At 42.8% G+C, this 26,566-nt stretch overlaps 1 protein-coding gene across 3 annotated transcripts; it reads right to left on the bottom strand.

The window, feature by feature from the left end:
* Positions 1-23,098, bottom strand: rprd2a (regulation of nuclear pre-mRNA domain containing 2a). Of its 3 annotated transcripts, none has more exons than XM_088328303.1 (10): positions 22,605-23,098; positions 12,144-12,273; positions 10,347-10,498; positions 8,469-8,521; positions 8,253-8,379; positions 8,007-8,182; positions 5,249-5,582; positions 3,723-3,887; positions 2,759-2,923; positions 1-1,913 (listed from the first exon to the last, which is right to left on the bottom strand). In XM_088328303.1, the coding sequence occupies exons 1-10, from the start codon at positions 22,777-22,779 to the stop codon at positions 442-444; spliced, it is 2,949 nt and encodes a 982-aa protein (XP_088184429.1). In that variant the 5' UTR covers positions 22,780-23,098; the 3' UTR covers positions 1-441. The 3 variants fall into 3 exon arrangements, with proteins under 3 accessions (XP_088184429.1, XP_088184430.1, XP_088184428.1); XM_088328304.1 differs by lacking the exon at positions 22,605-23,098 and adding an exon at positions 12,364-12,453; XM_088328302.1 differs by lacking the exon at positions 22,605-23,098 and adding an exon at positions 12,353-12,395.
* Between the last annotated feature and the right edge of the window lie 3,468 nt (positions 23,099-26,566).

Below are 26,566 nucleotides of genomic sequence, written 5' to 3'. Positions count from 1 at the left end.
CTGGTTTCAAAAATCAAACTTTTAATAGACAGTACAAAGGAAATTAAAGCAAAGACCCCTACTCCTCCCTCTAAGAGGTAACAGTTTTTATTGGGATGGGGAGGTTGAAAATAACAAATAAAATGCTTGTTTAGAATAGAAATCAGCGGCCTACATTTTGCCAATCACGCAACAAATCTTCAGCGTGGCTACGCGAGAAGAATGCAACCTGTAAGGAAAAACGTCTTGGACCTCAGCAGTGAAAACTGCTCAGTAGAAAGCAAAAAGTGCAGCTTGATGTTTCAAATTGGCAATTGATGTCGTTCACGCTTTCAAATATTGATGCGTGATTTCGGATCCAAACGATGAAAAAGGAAAATAGATTTTCTGTCTTCAGGGCAGCTCTATCCTTCCTGACCAAGTCTTGTGTTGTGGTCGCTGTTTTCAAATTTGAAATGTCCGTCAGTAGCGTGGGGGTAGGAAGGGTCTCTTGGGTGCAAACATGGGACCCGCATTGAGGCCCCCCCTGTGAGGTGGACGTTTGCCCCGTAGTCTTACGTCTGGGCCGTGGAAATCGGGAAATGGCCCTCGCGATGGAGGCCTAGGGAAGGGACGTTGGCCAGGGTAGGGGACTCGATGTGGGGGTCGAAGGTGGGGGCCGGAGGGCCGTGCCTGGAAATGGGGGGGCGCAGGCCGTCGGGGTGCGCAGTGGGGGCCCCGTTCGAAAGCCTCCTGTGATGAGGAAAGGGGAGGAGAAGTTGCAAAATGGCCCCTCCCTCGAGGAAAGACGTGTCGAGGGCCGGCCCGTTGTTGGAACGGGTAGGGGCTGTTGTGGAAGGGGGGTCTGAGCAGAGGCCGGCTCTCAGGGCCCAAAGCGTATGGGTCCCCGTCTGAGCTGGGGTGGTGCTTCTCTGTTTGCTCAAAGACAGACTTGTGGTCGTGTTCATGGACAACCATCTTGGACAAAGCGCTAGCGGGAACCCCATCGACAGGGGGTGTGGGCTGATGTTCAGGGCCTCCACCGCCTCCCAAAACAGGGGGCAGGATAACAGGAGGTGGGGGTAACTTAGGGACAGGAGGGAGGAGGTTTCGGAAGAAATCGGAAGGTTGCTGAAAACTTTGTGGTTCTGCTGGGTAGTCAAACGGCTTGCCAACCTGCTTATCACCAGGTGTGGGCAGAATGAGATTGGCCAACTGGCCCTCCTCTGGAGGTGGGGGAGCACTGAAGGGGGCGGGCTGCTGGAACCCCCCTTCCGAGTAGATCTGCCCATACCAACCCCCGTCTGTCATGCCCTGGAAGCCTTGTTGGGGCTCAGTGCTGGCTACAGTACCTGGCGCTCCAGCAGCAGCACCTTGAGCCAAACCAGTCTGGTATTGTGCGGCAGGGTCGGCCATGTTGTTGTGTCCATACGGGTACGCTTGGTAGAGGGCCCCGTTGTGATCTGCAACAGGCTGCTTGATCATGTCGGTCGTCCCTTCCTGGGGTGCAAAGGAATTTGGCAACTCAGGCATGCCCTTTGCCACGTCCATAACCTCATCCTGAGTAGGGGTCCCACCGCCCTCGTCGCGCACAGGCGTCCCATCTCGAGTTTCCTCCCCCCCTGCCGGGCTCAAGTTCTCCAGACTAGCGGGGAGGTTGACGGCAAAACTCAGGTCAAAGTCGCTAAAAGCCGGATTGCCGTGCAGAAAGTTGTGAATTTTGGATTCTAAACTGTCCACTTTTGTTTCCGTGGGGACGTCTTGCACTGATAAGGGGGCGTTGTCGGCGGCCAATTGCGAAGCGCCGCTCTGCTGTGCGGTGTAATCGGCCAATGGAGCAGAAAAAGGGCCGGGAGCAACCAATCCAGAAGGGAAAGAAAGAGGAGGAGTCCTTTCTGGATTGGACAACTCTGCCGGGACATTTTCCGTGGGACTGTTCAGAAGTGGTGTGATACCTGAATACAAAAAAAAAATAAAAAAATAAAAAAAAAATCACATACCTACATTATATTGTGTAGATTGCAAACTTTTTTGTGCCCAAAAAAGAACTGGGTGTTTTATATTAGTGCATTGCTGTATTTGAGCAATACGAAAAACAATAGCTCACCACATTGTCAATGAACGATTTTGATCATGGCCCCACAAATTCAGCAACATGATAACACGAGTAAAAATAATGTGATGAGGTAAAATCGAATGCATTTTTCTGGTGGTGCTTAAGAGTCGGCTTTTCTCCGTCGCAATCAGGGTTTGAATCCCGATGAAATAGTTCCCAACACATTAATTGTGACATACAGTTAGATTAGGCCCCTTAGTTATTAGATAGAAGACTTGAGCTGACCCGCAAGGTTGCTGTGACTGTCCTTGCTAGGCACCTTTTTATTTCTTTGTACTATTTCACACATTATTCAATTTAAACTAGTTAAGACCATTGGGTTTCACATTGCCATAGGGTGAGGTTGAGTTGACAACCTCCTGCTGGGTGGGCGGCTAAGACAGTATTAGAACAGTATATGAACTATCTTAGATAAGACAGACTTCTTTTGCATAGCTGTGAATTCAATCTTTCTGGCATCAATAAATAGTTCAAAGAGAATGTGGCGTCTCCTGGTTTTTATTTCTCGTATTGTGAGCATTTAAGATAAAAACTGGGCAGAGGTCCAAGCCCAACCTTACACTCCAATGCCAAGATTGAGGTGAAATAAGCGAAACCAAATTTTGGACTGATTTCTCATCAAAGGATTTTGGGGTGTGCATTATACACCAATATATATATACAAATTAAGCTTTCAGTCCTCACCATCAAGGCTGCCTTGGGCCTGCACCGTGGACAAAGCGCTAAGGAGTTGGGCGGGGCTCACATCCACCTTGGCCAGGATGTCCACCAATGAGGTGGCTTCATCCGGAGCGGACGCTTCCACCGATGAATAGGTAGTGGCGGCGCACAAGCGGTCCCCGATTTGTCCTACATTGCCACCAAAGACGCACACAATTAGTTATCTGGATTTTCACAGAGGACTTTGATTCTGTTTTAATATTGAACCAACAAAGGAGATTGCATTTGATGCAAGTTACTTATTTTGACTACTATGAACTGTTTACATCATTATCACTATTGGCCAATCATGTTGCTCTTGTTTGAATACCCTTTTGGGCTAATCTGCTCTTTATAACCTAGCAGATTTAATAAAAAGTAAGGCTTTAGGGGACGAGCTTTACAACAGATTGAAGATTTGGTATAGGGTTTTCTGTACAGTCCTCTCCAATGTATGTATTCTCTCCTTATTTTGAGTGTGCAGTAAACAGCAAACTTGATTAGTTCTTAGAGCTGGATATTGTACATACTTAAGGTTTTGTACAGTCCTCACAAGCCTAAACCTTATTGATGTGTTCTCTCCTTATTTCAAGTGTCTGTTAATATATAAACTTAACAATTGGTCCTTTGAGTTGAACATTGTACATCTTGAAGGTTTTGTACAGTCCTCAGCTGTTTTCCTTGCATGTTTAAAATCCAATTGATTTTTTTTCCTTATTTTGAGTGTCTACTAAACAATAAACTTGACAAATGGTCCTTCAAGCTAGATATTGTACATCTTGAGGGTTTTGTACGGTATTCTCCTGCTCTTTTTGCAGGTGCAAAATTCATTGACGTTATCACTCCTTATATATCAAAAGAAGACATTAACAATGCAGAATATTAAAATTCCTGTCTCAAAAATGGATTGACAAAGATGAGGGCATCTAAAAGCGCCATTTTGCGTCACCTGTAGTTTTCATGGCCGCGTTCAAACTGTTGAGGATGGAACCAATTTTACTTAGGTCGACCGTTTCCGAACTAGTAGTTGCTGCATCAAGGGGGGGCTCAGCGCTTACCCCAAAACTATGCAAGCCCCCCAATTTGGGGCTGCTGCCGTTGATGTGCTCCTCAACTGCAGAACACAAAAAAAGGGTAGATTAAGGCAACCACAGACGTCTTTTCACATCGATTTCTGCTAACCCGGTGGACAGTGGTTACTGGACCGCAGATCTGTACTGTGCCACAGAGAAAGAAAAAAAAGGTTGTCTTATTTTTTGCTATCAGTGTATTTATCCATGTATACACAAAACTTCAAATTATGGGTGCGCGTTAAACATGAGATTTTGCAGACGTATTTGACCATATTTAAGCAATGATTTATCAGTTGACCATTTCCACTGACCACATTTACTCAGCATTGGATGCAACTGGAATCAAACCCGGATTGTGGCAGTGAGAGCGCTGAATCCTAACCACGAGACTACCACATACATAGATGGGAAAAAGCATTCGATTTTATGTTATCATCACACTATTGAGTCACGGTGCAATGTAAAACGTTGTAAAATGTTGTAATGGACCATTATGGGAAATAGTTTATCCAAAACAATGTATACAACATGGCACTGTGAGTGAAATAGTGTGTTGATGAGATGAAATCTAATGCCTTTTATCATGTCACATGAGTTAAAATCATAGCCCGCAGGAGAAATAAGGCCCGCCATATTATTTTACGTGGTCCTCATAAAATGCATTCCCCACAATGCTTGTCGAATACCATATCCGCGAAGAGAGAGCTTAGAGCCACTACATCGCAGTGTTTCCTCATCAATTACAACTAGTGGAATTCAGAAACAATTATCCCAAAATGTCCAAGAAGAGTTTGTAATGTTTAGTTTATAACACATTACATATATGCAACTACATTTTTACTTAATGCAACTGTATTGATTGTAACTTCAATAACTTCAGTAGCCTAGATGGTAGGGCGCCCGCTTTGAGACTGGGAGGTCGCTGGTTCGCGCCTCGGCCGAGTCATACCTAAGACTTATAACATTGGTAAAATGGCGGCGCCCTCTGGCTGCGGCTGCATCGGCTCGCTACAACGGGTCAGGTGTATCGACATTTCGTTCTGTGTACATTGTTACAAAGAATGACAATACAAAGGAAATTATTATTATTATTATTATTAATATATTTTACATGAAAGAGTAGTTATATTTATTGGACATACCATTCAAATACATTAAGTTAAATCTATAAGTTAGATTTTTCAAGGACATTTATGCTGAAAATTATTTTGACAACCCTGTCTTATGTCATCTAGATGAAATGAAATGATCTGCATTTATATAGCGCTTTTCAAGTCAATGACTTCCCAAAGCGCTTTACAGTGTGCTTCACATTTCCCACTTATCGTTATTATTAGTAGTGTTATTATTGAGCCGGGTGGCGAAAAAATTGTCAGACATTGAACTGGTCAGTGCTACAAACCGATGATGTTCCCGCCTCCGATTTCATCATCCGACAGCTCCATGTCCTCCACTTGGCGGTTGACGTTGTCGTCCTTGAGGCCGTCCCCTGTCGTTTTGGGGGAATCCCCAACAGAGGACAGAGGACTCGGAGCTGGAGGTTCCATCTCCTCGTCCAAGTCGTCTTTGACCTTGGCCGGCTGAAGTTCGCGGAAGGGCGACTCGGAGCCCGTCGGGGATGGCGCATCGGCTGAAGGAGATGGAATGGGCGACTCGTCCAGGTCTGGTAACGTCGATTTCAGATGGTCCAGCTTGTGTTTCAGGTGTGACACCCGGTTGGCGAACGTCTGGTAGGCCTTTGGGGAAGAAAAAAAAACAGAGTACGACTGCGCTTAAGATTAGACTACAATGGGACCTCTGTATACGAGCGCCCCTGAATACGAGAATTTCGATTTTCTGTTTTATAAGAAAAAATTGTTAATCATGCTCTGCATATGACGGAAAATCCAGGTCAAAGGCATTCCCATAGGCTACCACTAGAGACTGCTCAACCCCAGCTAGTCCCAGTTTGCGCATGCAGAACACTACAGCAAAAAATTAAATTGTGCTGTAAATTATTTTGAGTGTACCTTCAGTTGAAGTTCCAGTAACTTTAATTTACCGGAAAAGAAAAAAAAAAACATTAAAAAACAACCCAAAAAAACAATCAAAAACTAAAAACGACAAAAGAAATCCCAAACTTTCACACGCAAGATGAGTGTAAAATGGGCATTTTAGCTGGTAAACAGCTGGGACAATACTATGAAAGCCTTAACTGTTCCCTGGTCAAGGTTGATCACCATTTGAAAAACTAAACACTACTATTTTATACATTTTCTAAGGGTATATGTAGGCGTGACTGGTGACAACATACAGACACGTCTTTGCTTCTCAACAGTCTGATGGGCCCGTCACTAGTATTAACCCAACTGCATAAGTGGAATTAAAAATAAATGACCCATGGGTTGTTATTCTTCAAAATCTTTAAAAATTGTATTACTTATTCCATGTATTTCTCATAAAACGTGTTTATGACATGATGCCTTTGGTATTTTTATTTTTTGCCACTAATTACCACTTCCACTCATGGAAGAATGCATGTACTTGTAGGTCATGCACCCAAGGGTTAAGTACTTATAAGAAATAACAAAACTAGCACTGAAATTGTACCTTTCTATAAAAATCTAAATCGCATCGAGATTGCAATTGTGGTCTGAAAGATTGTGCAGCCTTAGTGTATTTTCATTGCGTCCAGAGGTACTGTCCACAATGTCCACTTGATGTTGCAGAGAAGTGTCAACAACTATGACACGCCCGAAACATCCAGAGCCTCAATGAACTCCGGGCGGATATTATCCACCCCTCTGGGGCCTTGCAACCGAGAAGCTTTTTGGCCACCCCAGAGATGTGAGAACCCACCTCAGAGTCCCCAGGCTCTGCTTCCTCAGAGAAGGATGTGTTGGTGGGATTGAGGAGATTTTCGAAGTATTCTGCCCACCGCTTTACAACGTCCCAGGTCAAGGTAAGCAGCGCCCCACCTATACTATAAACAGTGTTAATGGCACACTGCTCCCCCCCTAAGACGCCGGATGGTGGACCAATATTTCCTTGAAGCCGTTTGGTGCATAGGAGTTGGCCTACATGTGCTCTGTGGACTTGAAGAAGGCATTCGACCATGTCCCTCAGGGAACCCAATGGAGGATGCTTCGGGAGTATGGGGCACTGCAGTCTGATCAGGACTGTATGCCCCGTGCCAGAGTTTGGTCTGCATTGCGTCCAGAGACTCTCCCTTAGAGGGAGGGTCTCAGTGTAGAGCCGCTGCTCCTCCTCATCAAGGGGAGCCAGTTGAGGTGGCATGGGCATCTGATAAGGATGCCTCCTGGAAGGATGGATGGATTTTCATTGTGTTCTGCATTCTGGCTGGCTAAATAGTCACTCGCTTACGCACCTTGTCTCCCTGTGTGTCAATAACGTTGCGGTCAACTTTACATACGTAAAACAGCTCGTGACCATGAAAGCAAATCTTTTAAAAAAAAACAGTTATTCTAAATGCCATGACAACAAAATGATCTGGACCCACAAAAGGATAAAAGGCAAAGGAATATTATTTCAATTGTAAAAAAAACATACTCAAAACAATCGACTGACTTAAAAAAAATAAAGGAATACTGAGAAAAAAACAAAAATGACTGAAAAAAAGGGGCAGCATGGCGGCTGAGTGTGCACAGTACTGAGGTCATAGGATCAAAAGCTCCTGTATGGAGTTTGCATGTCCTCCCTGTGCTTGCATGGGTTTCAGTCCCGTTTCCTCCCACATTCCAAAAACATGCATGTCAGGTTAATTGGCTGGTCCAAATTGTCCTTGGGTATGAGTGGCTGGCAACCAGTTTAGGGTGTCCCCTTCCCACTGCCCGAAGATAGCTGGAATGGGCTCCAGCTTCCCTGCGACCCTACTGAGGATAAGCAGTGCAGATAATAGCTGGATGGATGAAATCAAAGCAATAAAGACTGAAAAACTGCCCCAAAATTATTGGAAACCAACCGAAAACAACCCAAAAAAGACAAAAAAACAACCCAAAAATTATCTCATCAACTATCAAATGACAGAAAAACTAAAAATGAACGGAAAAAACCCCCGACCAAATAAAAGAAAAATAAATTACAAAACAACCAAAAAATGTGTTTTAGTAGCTGCATTTTATCCGGATATCTTTCTGAAATGATCGAAAGATGCTACTTACGTTAGCGACGATTTTGACCTCCTTGTACTGCATCTCATAGAAGATGTTGGCGTTGCTCAGAGCTTCCAATAGGGGAGGTCCCGTTTGTTGTTGCCTGTCAAAGAACTTGACAAACTCTTGGAGTTGCGTGTTGCCTTCGTCAAAGTCCCTGGAGAATTTTTTCCCTCCTGCTTTGTCTAGAAAAAAATCAATTGTTGAACTTGTGCTGTTGGAGTCCAATAAAAAGAAATGAAAGCCTTCAGCCACCTTTCAACTTCTTGAGGGCTTCGGAACTGCAAATATCGACCCTCATGGCCGCCAATTGTTTTTCTTGGATGTCCAAGTCCTCCATGGATTTCTTGTGCTTCGAGAGGTGTTCGATGAAGGACTGGGGCTTAAAAAAATGCAGAAATAAAAGGAATTCCTTGTATTTTTAAGTCTATGTCCATGTCAGTAATGAAGATCACAAAATTTCTTTCTTACCACAAATTCTGCAACAATCTTGGAGCGGAGAGCTGCCTTGGACACAACTGGTGCTTGAAATTAATTCCAAAAACAAAAACCAATCAGATACAGCATACGTTCAAATAAACACACTGGATTTTGCAGACTAAAAAACAGCAAAGTAGCCAGAAATGTGAAAGTGGGCAGGTTAGGGAGGGTTTCGTGTGTTGGGTGGGCGCAGCTGTGTGTGTGCGACTGTGATTGGCTGGTGTATGATGTCAGTCAAACAGCGGGGCGTGCGCAAAACTCGATGTGCCATCCCCCCTAAAGATAAACTGCGGGGCTTGGATAAAGCAATTGCATTGCATTGAAAATAAGTATCAATTAAACCGGACTCTGAGGAAAGTAAGAAGACTGTAGAGCAAATAAGCCCACCACAAAATTGACTCACACATTTTTAGATTTAAGTAACTTTCTAACAAGTTTAGCAATTTTAAACACTGTCACCCGATACTGCGAATATCAGATATCTAAGACAACGCTCATAGAGGTGTGATTTGGTCGAGCGTCACTGGCCCATATAAAAAGATTTGGCTGAGTGATAGCCGATCTCTTTTTCACCTACCTGAATAACTTATCGCATGCCGCAGCCGTGCTCTGCGACCTTGAGTTCAGATCGTGGGCCACACATTAGGACCACCTGGAGCACGAGACCAAATCTCTCCGCAACAACAAGTACGAGGACGGTTTTAGATTTTAAGAGCACAAAGAAATGGTGATCATCCGAGGGGGCTCCATGGGTTATTATCGGGTTCGGGAAGCGTCTGAATTGGCGTCGGGAGAGAGGCTGCTAGTCCGGCCTATTGTTATGGCTAGGCTAATAACTCTCTGAGCCACTCCTGCCAAGCCTGTACCTCACCAACACCAGATCCATTACACATGAAACTGGTTACCTGGAGCTACATTTCTAGGGAAACAGCTACGTTCGGGACAGTTGTATTAATAAATAATTATCTTGGAAGCCTGGCTGAATTCGAGGATAACTGATGCTAACATGTAGCTAGCAAGACGCTCTAAAAATCTCTTACTCTGCAAGGAGAAACCCTTCAATTCTGTTGTACTTTTGTATAATGACAATAAAAAGCATTCATTAAACTGCAAATTTGTGTTCTGTGTGTTTATTTGTAGATCTCTCGTTGTTATTTTGTTACAGTTATATACTCAGTCAGTAAGGACGGCATCTCGAGTAAGTTTGACCCTTTCGGGGCTTTTGTGAAGGTGCAACGCTACCTCACAAATGTACACCATTTCCGGTCCGGGAGGTTCTGTTCCCCATCAACCGCGATAACTGAGGGATTACTGTGCGTATTAAACCGCAACGCTTTTGACGCACAGGTGTAGAGACTCTTTGCTATATGAGAATTTGGAAGAAAATTGACGATACAAATCAGTGTTTCTAGTAAGGCTGCACGATTTGGGAAAAAAACAAGTGAGATTTTTAAGACCTGTATTGCAATTTCAATGTGATTTTCAATTTTTTTTTTAAAAATGGCATTTTCTGTGCTCGTTTTATTGTTTTGTGAGAACTTAATCATAGTGAAATCATTGCCTAAAGATTACATAATTACTGACTGAAAGTATACAGTATAACAAACCGCTGAAGGTTATCTGTCCCCGGTTCAATCACTTCTTAAAGAATGTTTTTTGGTATTAATCAATCATAGAACTTAAATATACTGCAAGCGTATAAAGAGCCCAACATTTATAAACATGGTAGCTCCTACTACAGTCTCAATTTCATGCATCGGTGAGCCTTATGTATGAAAACATATATATAAAAATACCTTTTTGGGGCGTGCGCCTTATGTTACAGAAAATACAGTACCCAACAAACGAACATTTTCTCAGGAAACTTACTTTTTTGCTCCAAAGGCGTGACGGGCGGTGACACCTCTTTGATTAAGGTGCTTCTGAGCTGGCCAATCAGAGCTTCCGTGTAGACGCTTCTTTCTTGCCAGATGTTCAAAATCCTGTCTGCCGATTTTAACACCTTACCGTCACCTTCTTGTCTATCACAAAACAAGGAAGGTGTCATAAACAATTTCAATATTATCAAGTCAATTACTCCTTACCCCGATTTTAGCTAACCTGCATTGGCTCCCCGTTAGCTTAAAATTGGATTTTAAGGCTTTGTTGGTAAAGATTGATCAAATCGATAAACATCGCTGACCTTAAGTGCAAAACATTGTATGCAACGGAAATCAAACCAGAGGAGTGACGGTGAGTAAGATGATACAAAACCACTATACCCCCGGTGGTAAAATATAAGTGACAAAAATACAGTACAATACAGAAAGGCATTAGACTTTATGTAATAATCGCACAACTTTTACTCATGGTGCCACAGCACTGATTTGCATATTGTATTGTGAAAGGAGAAAACAGAACGGCTTCCAAGAAAATTCCATAATACAAGGTTCTCACACCGTTTCCATGGCCAAATTCAAGCACCTTCAAAGGCCGATGTTTCAATTTTTCCATGATCTTCAAAGAAGAAATCCAAATTCAATCTTTTAATTGACTGCTGATCTTTTGCTTTTGGTTTATTTTTAATTTATATTTTTCCCGTGTTCTTCAGAAGATTTATGTCTAAATTGGTGAAAATGGAGTTGTAAATAGTTAATTGTTTTGCTATCTATCATGTCTTTATAGCACTGAAAAGTTTATTAATTTTATTTTAATGTTTTGCATTTTCAGGGATTTTGTGGTGTTGTTCGACTTTAAATCTGTTCAGTGTGTAAAAAGCCAAAACAGTTTTGTATTTTCCAAATCCTTTTTGTAGATCTGTGAATACTTTATATTTCATGTGTTTTTAGGAATGCCTGCAAAACATGAAATTACTAATTACTAAACAATTTTGTGAATAATGTTTTATTATTATTGATAATACCTCATTAAAAAAATAATAATAATAAAGAGCTAATTGGGAGCAAAAGCCCAAAAAAGCTGATTTTCTGAACAGAGCTGACTTCTTGGGTGCGACCAGTAAGAGGCGATGACGCTTCACATGAAAATGCCATAATGACAACCTACCAGCGCAGGCAAGTAGGCATAATTTTCACGCACCTTTTTTTTTCTTCATTTATCGCGTGGTCTTTAGAGTCAGACTGCCAAGAAACATAGCAATGGCAACAATTTCAAGCATTTTCAAAACCAAAATTCACCCAAAATTCAAGCATTATCCTAACCATAAAAACACGACATTAAAATTCAAGCATTTTCAAGGATTTCAAGAACCTGTACAAACCCTAAAACTTGCTCTTTTACATATGCATACAGATTAGACACATGTTATTGAGGCACAGTTTAAGAAGTGGAAACCTATCAGAATGCGATACACATATTAGTGTTGTGAAACTGTGAGTAAAAATAGTATGTTAATGAGATAAGCAATAAAGCATTTTCAAATGTCATCTGTACCACGGGTGGTCTAGTGGTAATGTGTCAGCGCTCTCACCGACACTACTTAGAGGTTTGATTCCCATTGCACACAGAAATTGGTCATTTGAGTGCATTGCATCAATATGTGCCAGTACACACAGAAGCCATTACTAGCGTCTCAATTTAATGCAACATATAGTCAGGTGCGTCTTATGTATAAAAGAATATATTATGCCTTATATTGCAGAAAATACGGTACAAAAGCAGACTTACCTTAACATTAGAAAAGCCTGAGGGAGGACATCGGCAAAGGTGGTGCGATAAACCATAGCGTTTTTCCTTTTGCAGTTCTGGATGACATCATTGGCCAAGTAGAACAGATTTAGCTTGTGTGCTGTATCAGCTGTCAAAGGAAAACAATAATAAATAATCAATAAGGAATAATTACTGATAGTTAATAAGCAAATGACAGGGAAGCTCACAGTTATCATACTTGCGTTTGTTTTTCATAAGCCGTGCAAGAAGAAAGCAATCAAGCAGTTGATCTAGGTGGTCCAAGAGAACGAAAATCCTACACATTCTCCATGTCTCTCTCCTCCAACACAGCTGATCGAAAGCAATTGGGACCAGAATGAGGATGCCACAAGACTTGAGGATAAGACTATGCATTGGATCTGCTGTGTTACAGGTGGGAGACTAACTGATCGAAGTTGAATTACCTTTATTGTCCTTGATAACAACATGGTGAATATCATAGATTGCTAATATTGCCACGATGCAAATACTATCCTTGATCAAGCATTTATTTTAAACTACATTCTGTTACAGTGTAAAAGCATCTGTAGAAATGTTGAAGTCTGCAAAATCCTAAACTCTAATAAACATGACTAAATTAACTGCAAGTGGGGAAAGAACTAAGAAAGATGCTGAAAGAATAGTTTATGTCGTTGACTTGGTAAATAAAATGAAGTTGTTATCCAAAATTATCTTTTTTAAATTCTACATTAGGGGTCTCAAACACGCAGCCCGGGTGACAAGCGCTTCCGAGTATCTTCCTGACCAACGCCAGATCCATCGTACACAAAATCAGTGAGCTTGAGCTGCGGATAGCTACTAACAACTTCGTACGGAATAGCAACATTTTTGTGATCACGGAGTCATGGCTTGACCCGCGGATCCCCGACGCTGCAGTTCAGCTAACAGGACGCACGCTACACCGATACGACCGCAACGAAGACTCCGGCAAAAAAAGAGGTGGGGGACTATGCATTTACGTACATAATGCGTGGTGCAATAACAGCAGAATTATTGATGCACACTGCTCGCCCGATCTAGAGTTTCTCGCGGTATCGTGTAGACCATTCTATATACCGCGAGAGCTAACTGTGCTCATTGTGATAGCTGTTTACATTCCTCCGGATGCTAACGCTAGCACAGCGCTAAACCTTCTACTCGCTGCCATAAACATTCAACAGCTTGCACACCCCGACGGAGCTTTCATTATCGCTGGCGACTTTAATAATGCATGTTTAAGGACTGTTCTTCCAAAATTCTATCAACATGTGAACTGTGCAACAAGGGGTGAAAAAACTTTGGACCGCGTTTACAGCAACATCAAAAACGCATACAAAGCTTCCCCCCTCCCCCACCTAGTAAATTCGGATCACATATGCCTATCCCTTACCCCCTCATACACCCCCATCCGAAGGAAAACAAAACCTGTAACGAGGACAATACAAACGTGGCCTGAGGGAGCCCTCTCCAAGCTGCAGGACTGTTTTGATCAAACTTGCTGGGAGGTATTTGAACACCATGACCTCCAGAAATTCACTGACACTGTTTTATCCTACATCCGTTACTGCACGGATGAAGTCACAGTATATAAAAAAGTCAAAAACTACCCAAATCAAAAACCCTGGATGACCAGCGAGGTGCGCACCCTCCTCAAACACCGCAACACCGCCTTCAGGTCTGGAGACAAGGCTCTTTACGGGGTGGCCAGGGCTGACCTGAAGAGAGGCATCAAGGAAGCAAAATCAGCCTACACAAGGAGGATCGAGCACCTCTTCGCTGGAAATGACCCGAGGAGGATGTGGCAGGGCCTCCAACACATCACCAACTTCAGAGGCCACAACCTGGCAACTGTTGAGGCTGAGGCTTCACTAGCTGAGGACCTTAATCAGTTCTTCGCTCGCTTTGAAGCTGGTAGGCCACATACAGCAACATCACACCCATCAACAACCAGCAGCAACTCCCTCACATTTCAGGAGCACGAAGTCAGGCGTGCGCTGAATACCATAAACCCCAGGAAGGCAACTGGCCCGGATGGAGTACCAGGGAGGGTACTCAGGGACTGTTCCAATCCGCTGGCTGGGGTCTTCACCACCATCTTCAACCGGTCCCTGTCACAGGCGACCGTCCCACCTTGCCTCAAAACCTCCACCATCATTCCCGTCCCCAAAAAGTCAGCAGTGGAAAGCCTCAACGACTACAGGCCTGTAGCTCTCACGCCTGTGGTCATGAAGTGCTTCGAGAGGTTAGTGTCCCGGCACATCAAAAACTCCCTGCCACTCACACTGGACCCCCACCAGTTTGCCTACAGGGCAAACCGCTCCACTGACGACGCCATAAACACAGCACTTCACACCGTGCTGAAACACCTGGACCACCGGGGGAGCTACGTCAGAATGCTCTTCCTGGACTTCAGCTCAGCCTTCAACACCATTATCCCGGAGATCCTGGTGGAGAAACTTGCACACCTAGGACTCTCTCCCTCCATCTGCCACTGGATAATGGACTTCCTCTCCAACCGCCCACAGTCGGTGAAACTCGGTACCCACGTCTCTCCCACCCTAACACTGAACACTGGCTCCCCCCAAGGTTGTGCACTGAGCCCCCTGCTTTTCACCCTCTACAGCTCCGACTGCTCACCGACCCACCCCACAAACACTATTATTAAGTTTGCTGACGACACCACCTTGATCGGCCTCATCTCTGAAGGGGACGAGGCGGCATACAGGGATGAGGTTGAGTCACTTTCAACGTGGTGCTCGGAAAACCACCTCATATTGAACACAACAAAAACAAAAGAACTGATTCTGGATTTCAGAAGGAATAGCAGGAATCCAGCACCACTCATCATAAAAGGAGACTGCGTAGAGAGAGTCCACTCGTTCAAATTTCTGGGCGTGCACATCGCCGACGACCTCTCCTGGTCTGCAAACACCAGAGCGGTGGTAGGGAAGGCCCAGCAGCGACTGCACTTCCTGAGATTGCTCAGGAAAAATAACCTAAAACAGCAGCTGCAGGTGTCTTTCTACAAAGCCACAGTGGAGAGCATCCTAACATACTGCATCACGGTGTGGTATGCGGGGTGCACAGCAGCAGACAGGAAAAAGCTCCAGAGGATCATAAAAACAGCCCAGAGAATCGTCGGCTGCTCTCTGCCCAGTCTGGAGGACATTGCCTGCTCTCGCTACCTCAGCAGAGCAGAAAACATCGTCAAGGACTTTTCTCACCCCGGCCACCATCTCTTCGACCTGCTGCCTTCCGGCAAGCGCTACAGGTCACACAAAGCAAAAACGAACAGACTCAGAGACAGTTTCTTCCCCACAGCCATTACCACCCTAAACAGACACCGCACAAACAACTGAAAACTGTTGCAAAAAAAAAAAAAAAAAAAAAAAAAAAATACCTCACACGTATGTAAAATGGTACTCACGTACATGCTGTCTGCACTATGTTTGTTCACTGCTCAACAGACACCGCACAAAAACTGAAAACTCGTGCCAACACTACCTCATACGAAAATAATGTTACTCAAGTCTTGTTCTTGCACATGTCGACTGCACTACGTTTAATGCTCAAATTGCACAATGTCTGACCATTCCTTTTTTTGCACTATGATGTCTATGCTTGCACCAATGTATATGCGGACTATTTTTGCACCATGATGACTTTGCACCAAATGCAATATTGCACAACCGTTACGATACAACGTTATCACGACAACCCTGTATGTAACATCCCACATGCTGACATTGTTGTGTAAATACCATGTAAATTATAACTATAGCCTTATTCCCCTTGTTTTATAACATTATCTTCTCTGTTCCTTTATCTTCTTGCTCATACCCTCACTATGTGTAAAACTGGAGTGTCATGCCCAATTTCGTTGTCACAATATGTTAGCCCATTTGTAACAATGACAATAAAGGTATATTCTATTCTATTCTATTCTATTCTATTTGCAGCGAGAGGGATTTAATTGTAGGGCTCCCACCAAAATATGTACGTTTAATGGAAGAGTTTGATATGGACACCCATTATGAGAGTTGATCGCCACTGCTGTTAAACTGAAGCTTAACAGTGGACAGTGGATGCATTTCGTAAACAACTTACAGTGAGATTCTGCCATGAGGTAGAGGGATTGCCAAATTATAAAACATTAAAAATGTGACAAAATAGTAAATGTTTTGTTGCATAATACCTATAGATATGTCATTCGTACATTCCAATTATCGTATTTTCCGCACTATAAGGCGCACCTAAAAGCCTTTATTTTTTTCAAAAGCTGACCATGCGCCTTATAATACAGTGCGCCTTATTTATGGATCAACATTAAGTCGCAAAGTCTTCCAACTAACTTGCAGCCGCCGACTCGATTTCCCCCCGAACGCCAAGTAGTACGCGGTGTATGCTGGGATTTATTTACCGGCGTTTCATTGGCTAACCAATATGTCAATCATCATTTGAATCGATCACTATTGGCTAAAGTTATTCGGAGGTCAAGGGGCGGATCCTTTTTATCATTTACAGGCTGGCATTGGCTTGAACGGCAAAACAAAGCCTGCAATTGGCCGAAAAAGATGTGTCAATCATCAGTTGAATCGATCACTATTGGCTAAAGTTATTCGGAGGTCAAGGGGCGGATCCTTTTTATCATTTACAGGCTGGCATTGGCTTAAACGGCAAAACAAAGCCTGCAATTGACCGAAAAAGATGAATGTGAATAGCATGTTAGGTCGAACTACGGCGGGGGAGGAAACAGTATTTTACTATTCTGTACTGTATTTGTAAATATTTTACTCTCCTGGATTTACTACACTCACGGATATAAGAGGACATTGGCTGCACATTATTATGAACACAACAACTTCGGTGAGCTGCTCCGGGTTTTATATTATCCCTGTATCTTGTTTCAGACTGAACTCGATGTTTCTGTGATAAGCGGTGCAGATAATGGATGGAATGGAGTGTATATTTTTAAATTAAACTCAATTCCAAGTGTTTATTGTCATATGTACAGTAAAGTTGCGAGTGAAAAAGAAAAGAAAAACTAAGGAATGGTTGGCATTTCTTGAATACCAAGACTTTAACCTTCCGAATGATGGAACAATGCATTTGAGTGACATCGTACGGACACCGCATCCGCATGTGTTCTCGACACGTATTTGCGTCTTTGCAAGCTTTCGGAATGTTAAGGGGGTAATAAGTTTGACTGAACTATCTGACTGTTTTGTCCACGTTCCATTTGTAGCGCCTTATAATCCGGTGCGTCTTATGTATGTCAAAAATTGGACCAAAAACTATTTTTTCGGGGTGCGCCCTATAACCCGGTGCGCCTTATAGTGCGGAAAATACGGTATTTTCCAAGATAATGCATTTTGAAGACAATTCGTCTCGTCTTTGACTTCCTAAACTCTGACCCCATGTGAAGCACACCAGCACCCTAGCGAGCCAGTCACCATTTTGGTTCATATGTAGGCTATGTTTTGGTAGTTTTTGTGGAAAATGCCTAAGTTTTGTGACGCAGATGGGGGCAGGAATGGTACAACAAATGCCGAGTAGCCAAAATGGGGCTAACTGGCAAAAATAACACCAGCCAGGAAATGGCAGGATAGCCGGCTGCCATAGAGGACGAACCGGGAAAGATCAGAGGGAAAAAAGAAAAACGTCTCGCTGACCGAAAACATGAAGTAAGTAGCCAGGATAACTGCGAGCCAACAACAAAACACTACCAAAGCAACACACACGAACCCGGGCAAGAGAAAAAAACAATAAGCACGGCAGGCTGCCCAGCTAGGCGATTGTTAACAGAGCTAACCTAGACCAAACGAAACTGGAAGCTGTCAGGAGCCCGCACGCTCAGGGGGAGCTATCAGGAAAATATATTGATTGCAAGACAAGCAGCAAAAACACGAAAAAAAGTCAAATTCAAATACCTAAAATGAGGCGAAGTCAAAAAGGGAACACACGCTGTACACAACGGAAGGTAAACTTACTCTTTGCTGATCAACTCGGACAAAACAGTCAGAAGTCCCCCAGCGACACGGTAAGCAAAGTTCCAATTACTCCCAGCTGAAGCGCTATGCATTCGCAGATTACGACAATCACAGTCCGTTTTTTAACTGGACGCACTTTTTGTTTAGTTTCACATTGTCTTCCAGTGATGTCAAAGCTCTCTGAGATATGAGATCAAACTGTCTACTCTGAAAACAAATTCCTCGAGATCCAGCACTACATGCTTTGTGCCAAATTACAAAAAAGGGTCCTTTGTAATCCCTTTTAACGTGTTTCATCTACTTGACCATGGTCAAAAAACAAGGTCTGGTAGCTCCTAGGAAAATCAAGTTTTAGACCCCTGTCCTACATAGTCTGTCTTGCCATGAGTAAATTGGATTGAATTGCCTTGTTCATTGATATCAACATCTAGAAATATTATATGTAATGATATTATTATACATGTCACTCCAGGGAAAACATGTGATAAATACTTTGAATAGATAATAAGAAAACAAGACTGCCAGAATAAATAGGCAAAAAACATCTAAAAAGCCGTGCTTAGAGACTGGCTTAAGTTATAATAATAGTGCAATAAAAGAGAATAGTGCATTGTAACAATAGTTTAATAAAATAATGTGCAATAACACTTGACAAAAACCCCCAAACAACTCAGAAGGTATATATTTTTCACAGTATTGTGCAATAACATTTAGAAGGAACAAAAACAAACATAAAAAAAACAAAATAAGTCGCAGGATATACGTTTTCAGGCGTAAAGCATACATTTGAATGTATTTTTGTTTATTGCTAAGCTATTTGACAAACACTTGAGTTTTTTATTGTTTTACACTATCTAATATATTGTTGTTTTGTGCACTATTTTTGTATCTGTTTAAAACTTCAATATTTTGAATAAAAATATACCTGTTGCACATTTCTCTGTGGCATTTCGAAGTTGGGTGTTTGGATCCCGATATTGGCACATGCGAAACCGAAGCAACATCTGAGACAACTCATGGTTTAGTCCAGTAAACATCGGGCACATTTTTGACTACATTTTACAGTCAGGGTGTCACACCCACATACCCCGTTTTGACAGTGGAGAAACCTTTATATGGAAGCTCATTAAACAATGCATGTTCGCTGTTGAAAAACTTGATGACAAAAACACACAGAACAAACTGTAAACACCCCAAAACGCAAGCAAACTACTCAGAGCAATTTGATTCGGTGTGTAAGAGATGTGCTGATCTCAGCACACAGCACTTCTTTCGCAATCTCACTCAGTGCGGTATGCGACAAAAGTATATAAAATTATATCTTTATCGTTTTCTGTATTTTGTGACATTTTTACAAGAGAACTTTGCCTGCACCTAGTTTTAAAACCATTATTTGGGACAAAAATGACGTGAAAATGAGCCAAATCTTGAGTGACTGCGAGTGGTAAAGAGACCCCTCGCTACTTCGCGCATTGCTGAGTCACTCCTTCAGTGACTAAGGGAGCAGATTTTTAAATGAATACATTTTATCATTGTTAATATCAGTATCTCATCTCATCTCATTAGCTACACCGCTTATCCTCAGTAGGGTCGCGGGGGGTGCTGGAGCCCATCCCAGCAATCATCGGGCAGTGGGCAGGGGACACTCTGAATTGGTTGCCAGCCAATCGCAGGGCACACAGGGACAGACAACTCACTCGCTCATTCACACCTAGGGACAATTCAGCTCAGTAGCCTAGATGGTAAGGCGCCCGCTTTGAGACTGGGAGGTTCGCGCCCCGGCCGAGTCATTCCTAAGACTTAAAAAGTGGTCGGCGGCGCCCTCTGTTGGCTGCGGCTGCATCGGCTCGCTACAACGGGTCAGGTGCAATCGACATTTCGTTCTGTGTACATTGTTACACAGAATGACAATACAAGGAAATTATTATTATTATTATTAATTCGGACCGGCCAATTCACCTAAAATGCATGTTTTTGGAATGTGGGAGGAAACTGGAGTGCCCGGAGGAAACCCACGCAAGCACGGGGAGAACATACAAACTCCGCACAGGAAGTCCGGAGCTGGATTTGAACCCACGCAAGAGGTTCCCAAGACATGAACTGTGCCGCACATGCGCTAACCACTGCGCCGCCGTGCTGCCATTAATATCATTATATCATGCATTATGTAAAGCGGGGACGGATTAAGTGGAGCACTCTGTGTTGAGTGGTCAGGGTGTGACCGTCTGTGTCTGCGGCCCGTGATATGCTGCTGTATGTGGTCAGTCAAACAGCCGGGCACGCAGTCAACTTCAGCAAATCAAAACAAAGGAAGGAATGGATAGGGGCAGCTGGTTATTAACTGCTCCTTACATTAAAAGATTATAAGCAATCAAATCGAGAAAGTAGGAACAACGCAAAGAAACGTTGATGACCATCGGGTGCTCCCTGGATTATTATCGGGATCCAGGAGAGACTCGAGTGGCGTCTAGGGGAAGGTGAGAGCTGTGCCAGCCTACTGCTAACGGCTAGCCTAACACTTTTCAAAGTCACTGCTGCGGAGGTCGAGTCCATTAGCTATGAAATTGATGACTTGAAGTCACAACTCACGGGAAACCATTACGTTATTCGGGACAATCTTATTTTAATCATCGCGGGGATCTATCTCCAATTCGAGGACACCCGATACTAGCGCGCAGCTAGCCGACTGCTCTCTCAATTGCTTTCTTACACTGAAAGGAGAGGACCTCCAATTTCATTTTACTTTTGAATAATGGCACTAAAACCATTAATTCGCTATTTTGTGTTATGTGATATTATTTGTCTATAAATACGCAACAGCCGCCGACTCGATTTTCCCCCGAACGTGGAGTAGTCCGCGGTGTATGCTGGGATTTATATACCGGCGTTTCATTGGCTAACCAATGTGTCAATCATCATTTGAATCGATCGCTATTGGCTAAAGTTATTCGGAGCCTCGGATTGGCTAGAGGGCCAAAACAAACCCTGCAATTAGCCGAAAAAGATGTGTCAAGCATCCGTTAAATCGTTCGCTATTGGCTGGAGTTATTCGGAGCCTTGGATACGCTAGAGGGCCAAAACAAACCCTGCAATTGGCCGAAAAAGATGTGTCAATCATCCGTTAAACCGATCGCTATTGGCTGAAGTTATTCAGAGCCTCGGATACGCTACAGGGCCAAAACCCTGCAATTGGCCGAAAAAGATGACTGAATAGCAAGCTTGCTAAACTTCGCCATAAAGAAACATGTTTCATTAGTCTGTATTTGAAAACATTTTACTCTCCTGGATTTACTACACTCACGGTTGTAAGAAGACCATGATTGCGTATCATTATTGAACGTGAGAACTTAGGTGAGCTATGCGGCTTTATATTTTCCCGGTATCTTGTTTTAGAACGATCTTGATGTTGCTGTGATGAGTTGAGTGAATTAAACTCAATTCCAAGTGTTTATTGTCATATGCACAGTAAAGTCGCGAGCGAAAAAGAAAATAGATACTAAGGAATGGTTATCATTTCTTGAATCCCAAGACTTTAACCTTCCGAATGATGGAACGATGCATTTGAGTGACATTTTACGGACACCGCATCCGCACGTGTCTACGACACGTATTTGCTTCTTTGCAAGCTTTGGGAATGTTAAGGGGGTAATCAGTTTGACTGAATCATCTGACTGTTTTGTCAACGTTCCCATTGTAGCCCCTTATAATTCGGTGCGCCTTATCTATGGAAGATATAGGACCAAAAACTATTTTTTGGGGGTGCGCCCTATAACCCGGTGCGCCCTATAGTGCAGAAAATACAGTATATATATATATATATATATATATATGTATATATATATATATATATATAGGGGCGCAGTGGTTAGCGCGTGCGCGGCACAGTTCTGAGGTCGTGAGATCACCTGTGTGGAGTTTGCATGTTCACCCCGTGCTTGCTTGGGTTTCCTCCCACATTCCAAAAAACATGCATGTCAGGTTAATTGGCCAGTCCAAATTGTCCCTAGGTGTGAATGAGCAAGTGAATTTTCTGTCCCTGTGTGCCCTGCGACTGGCTGCCAACCAGTTCAGGGTGTCCCCTGCCCACTACCTGAAGATAGCTGGACCCTACTGAGGATAAGCGGTGCAGATAATGGATGGATGGATGAATATATATATATATATATATATATATATATATATATATACACATATTGTGTGCAGAAGACTTAGCTTTTGTCTGGAGAGCTTTTTGGCGGTCCTGTTGATTTTTGTCTTAAAATATATGGTTTGGCGCGCTCAAAAACAATCTAAATATTTTTATCTTGACATACTATACTCGGAAATGTACGGTGGGCCAGATTAAATCATCAACCCCTTAAATTGGCATGCCTAATCTTAGCTATTGTCTTCATGAGATACGTGTTTCTACTTGATCAAATGTGCACGTTTTTCGGCGTGTGTCACTCACATTTCTTGAGACATTTGAGCCAGTGTCGGACGACGGTGCTGTGGTACTTCTTATAGTCGATACACCACGTTGACAGCCCTTGGATGGAGTCCATCGTGTTGCAAACATTTAGCAACTTTTTGTCCAGCGCAGCCTCAAACGAACCGACCGACTCACCAAATTTGCCCGCTTCCATGCCAAAAGTCGCCCACTGGGCCCTCTTTTTTACGTCCTAGCTTAGATTTAGCTTAGCCGGTTAGCTTTAGCTTAGCCGGCTAGCATAGCACTGTGGGTGACCATTGCCCTACAACAAAACACGTCTTTTCTTTCTCAAATAATTGAGCGCAATCGTGTAAGAGAGCAACTTTGTAAAACATCAATTGGAATGAAATAAAATAAGGCAGAAAAATGAAAATATTGGCGGCGATGCAGTACTTTGGACTGCAAGTCAGAAATTGACGTTCCTAGCCGGATGACGCAAAAGAGGACACCGGAGCTGGACATCCGGTTCGAAATCGTCCGGATCCTAGGAAACTTACATCATAGTTTGTTTTCTTAGTTTGATTTTTTTTCCTCATTTGTTTTTTTAATCTATTTTATTGTATACTATTGCCGAACTTTTTTTATTGAACATGAATCAATACAAACAAAATTGGCATTAAACAGTCAAACAATACACATTTTTAAAGGCACAGAAAGTGCTCCAGAAAATCAGAGGGGGGAAACAGTGTTCAGTGTTCCCTCGAAGCTGCGCGTGAGCGCAATTGCGCACTGCTCGCACATCCTCGGCACACAAGAAAATCTAGCCAGCGCATAAAAATGAAGGCTCAAAATTAATTATTAAGAAGGTAAAAATACACGGGTTCCCCTGACGTTGTGTCCCAAATGCGGTATTTTGAAGTCGAACGAAATTGAGTAAAGTTAGTAGAGTATGTCGAGAACCAGCTTTTTCGGCTTGGCTCACTAAAAATGAACCGGCTCTTTCGGTTCCTAAACGGCTCTTCAGGTTGTTTTTGCTTCTTTAATCCCAACATGACCAAATATTAAGTAAAATTATGCACAAAATCACCTAAAGGAAAGGGGGAATAGAACAAAAAAGAAAAATATACCAAAATGAAAAAGTAGTGAAAAGCTGAGAAAAAAAGAAACAAATGGAAGAGAAAAAAAGAAGGATCATTTAGAAAAAAAGCCAGAAAAAAGAAAGAAATGTAGGAAAAAAGTAAATAGAGAACAAAAAGAAAAAAAGTAACAGCTCAGAAAAAATAAACACAATGAGATTTTATTTTTTTAAAGAATTTTGAAAAAAAGTAGAAAAAAAACACAGAAATAAGACTCAAAAGTTTTTGTTGCATTCAAATAATTTCCAATTATTGTTTGATAATTAATTATCTAGCCACACTTGGGATTATAGTGGCTCACTGTTGTTTCAAGCGTTGCTCACCGACTTTGTGTGAACGCTCAGACCCGTGGAAAATTAGAGGGAACATTGGTCGTATGCAAAAGTTTGGGCACCCCTGAACATTTTCAAGATTTCCCTTTATAAATCATTGGTTGTTCGGCTCAGCAATTACAGTTAAATATATCATATAGCAGACAAACACAATGATAGCTGAATAGTGAAATGAATTTTATAAGATTTACAGAAAGTGTGCAATAATTGCTTAAACAAAAGTAGGTAGGTGCATAAATTTGGGCACCCTTGTTGTTTTATTGATTTGAATACCTTTAGCACAAATTATTGGAACACAAAATTTGTTTGGTAAGCTTAAGTTGTTCTCCTCTTTGCATCTTCTCTGATGAGTGGCAACATGGGAAATGAAATGAAAAATGAAATGATCTGCATTTATATAGCGCTTTTCAAGTCAATGACTTCCCAAAGCGCTTTACAATGTGCTCCACATTTTCCAATAGCGGCCTTGCAGCCATTTAAAGCGCTAACCTGCTTATTGGGGGTAATAGGGGTTCAGTGTCTTACCCAAGGACACTTCGACATGTAACACGGACGAGCCGGGATTCGAACTGGGATCCCTTGATCCCGAGACGAGCGCTCTACTTCAGAACAACTGTCAAATGACCTGAAAACAAAGATTGTTCAACATCATGGTTTAGGGGACGAGAACAAAAAGCTAGCTCAGAGATTTCAGCTGTCAGTTTCCATAGTGAGGAACATAGTGCGGAAATGGAAGGCTACAGCCACAGTTCGAGTTAAGGCCCGGAGTGTCAGGCCGAGAAAAATCTTAGATCAGCAGAGGCGAAGGATGGTGAAAACAGTCAAACTCAACCCACAGACCAGCTCAAAAGACCTACAACATGATCTTGCTGCAGATGGTGTCACTGCGCATCGTTCAACTATTCAGCAGACTTTGCACAAGGAGATGCTGTATGGAAGAGGAATGCGGCAAGGGCCTTTTCTGCATACATGCCACAAACAGAGTCGCTTGAGGTATGCTAAAGTACATTTGGACAAGCCAGCTTCATTTTGGAATAAGGTCCTGTGGACTGATGAAACTAAAATTGAGTTATTTGGACATAACAAAGAGCTAAGGCGGAAAAAGAACACAGCATTCCAAGACAGACACTTGCTACCCACAGTAAAATTTGGTGGTGGTTCCATCACACTGTGGGGCTATGTGGCCAGTGCAGGTACTGGCAATCTTGCTAAAGTTGAAGGTTGCATGGATTCCAGTCAGTATCAGCAGATTCTTGCGAACAATGTTTTAGAATCGGTGAAAAAGCTGAAGTTGCGCCGGGGCTGGATACTTTAACAAGACAAGGACCCCAAACAATGCTCAAATTTTACAAAGGCATTCATGCAGAGGAACAAGTACAATGTTCTGGAATGGCCATCTCAGTCCCCAGACCTGAATATTATTGAAAATCTTTGGTGTTATTTATAGCGGGCTCTCCATGCTCGGAAACCATCAAACCTGACTGAAGTGGAGATGTTTGGTAAAGAAGAATGGTCAAAAATAACTTCAACCAGAATCCAGACGCTCATTGGAAGCTATAGGAAACATTTCTGCAAAAAGAGGATCTTCTAAATGTTGATGTAATTTTTCTGTTCTATGAACTTCATTTCGCTTCTCAGATGTCACTGTGTTTGTCTGATATATGATATATTTAACTGTAATTGCTGATCTGAACAACCAATGATTTAAAAAGGAAAATCTTGAAAATGATCAGGGGTTCCCAAACTTTTGCATACGACTGTATATAGTAAGAAATAAGGAAAATGAGAGAGAGAGAGAGAAAGAGGGACAGGGAAAAGAAGAAAAAGAGGAAAAAAGAAAGGGAAGAAGATAGGAAGAGAAAAAGGGGAGAGATGGACCTCAGAGCATGCAAGGCAAGCACTTTTGACTCTGGGTCCCGTCTAGATCCCGACCTGTCTCCTGTTTGATCCCCGAGCTGAGCTCCGTTCTTCTGTCCCAGCTACCCGTATCCCGATTCTGTTTCCTGTATCGATCCCTCATTCAAGGTCCGTTTTCCTGTCCTGGCTGTCCGTATACTGATTCTGTTTCCTGTAACGATCCCCGATCCAAGCTCCGTTCTCCTGTCCCGGCTACCCATATCCTGATTGTTTGCTGTATCGATCCCTGGTTATCCCACTTGTTCCGATCTCCGAACACACTCCCTCTTCCGTCCTGGCTGACCGACTTGTTCCGATCTCAGACCACGCTTCGTTCGCAAGGGCTTACCCCACCTCCTCCCCCGCGAGCACCAGATTGCCATCTTTTTCCTCTCGCCCTGACTTCCCCAATCCCTTAATAAAGCATTGTGTGAAAGGTTACATATTTGGGTCCCCTGCTCAAACCTGTTGTGACGGATAGAGGTACAGATAGAGAAAGAGAGAACAAAGCAAAAGAAAAAGGGCAAAAGAATGTGAGCAAGAGAGGGAGAGAATCAGACGGAGAGGGAAAGAAGAGTGAAAGAGACAGAATGAGAGAGGGAGACTTAGGAAGAGATATAGAGAGAAAGGGAGTGAC

Source organism: Urocampus carinirostris, chromosome 2, assembly GCF_059441175.1.
Source record: "Urocampus carinirostris isolate Australia breed hairy pipefish chromosome 2, RoL_Ucar_1.0, whole genome shotgun sequence".
NCBI lineage: Eukaryota > Metazoa > Chordata > Actinopteri > Syngnathiformes > Syngnathidae > Urocampus > Urocampus carinirostris.
This window is presented reverse-complemented; position numbering and strand designations above follow the sequence as displayed.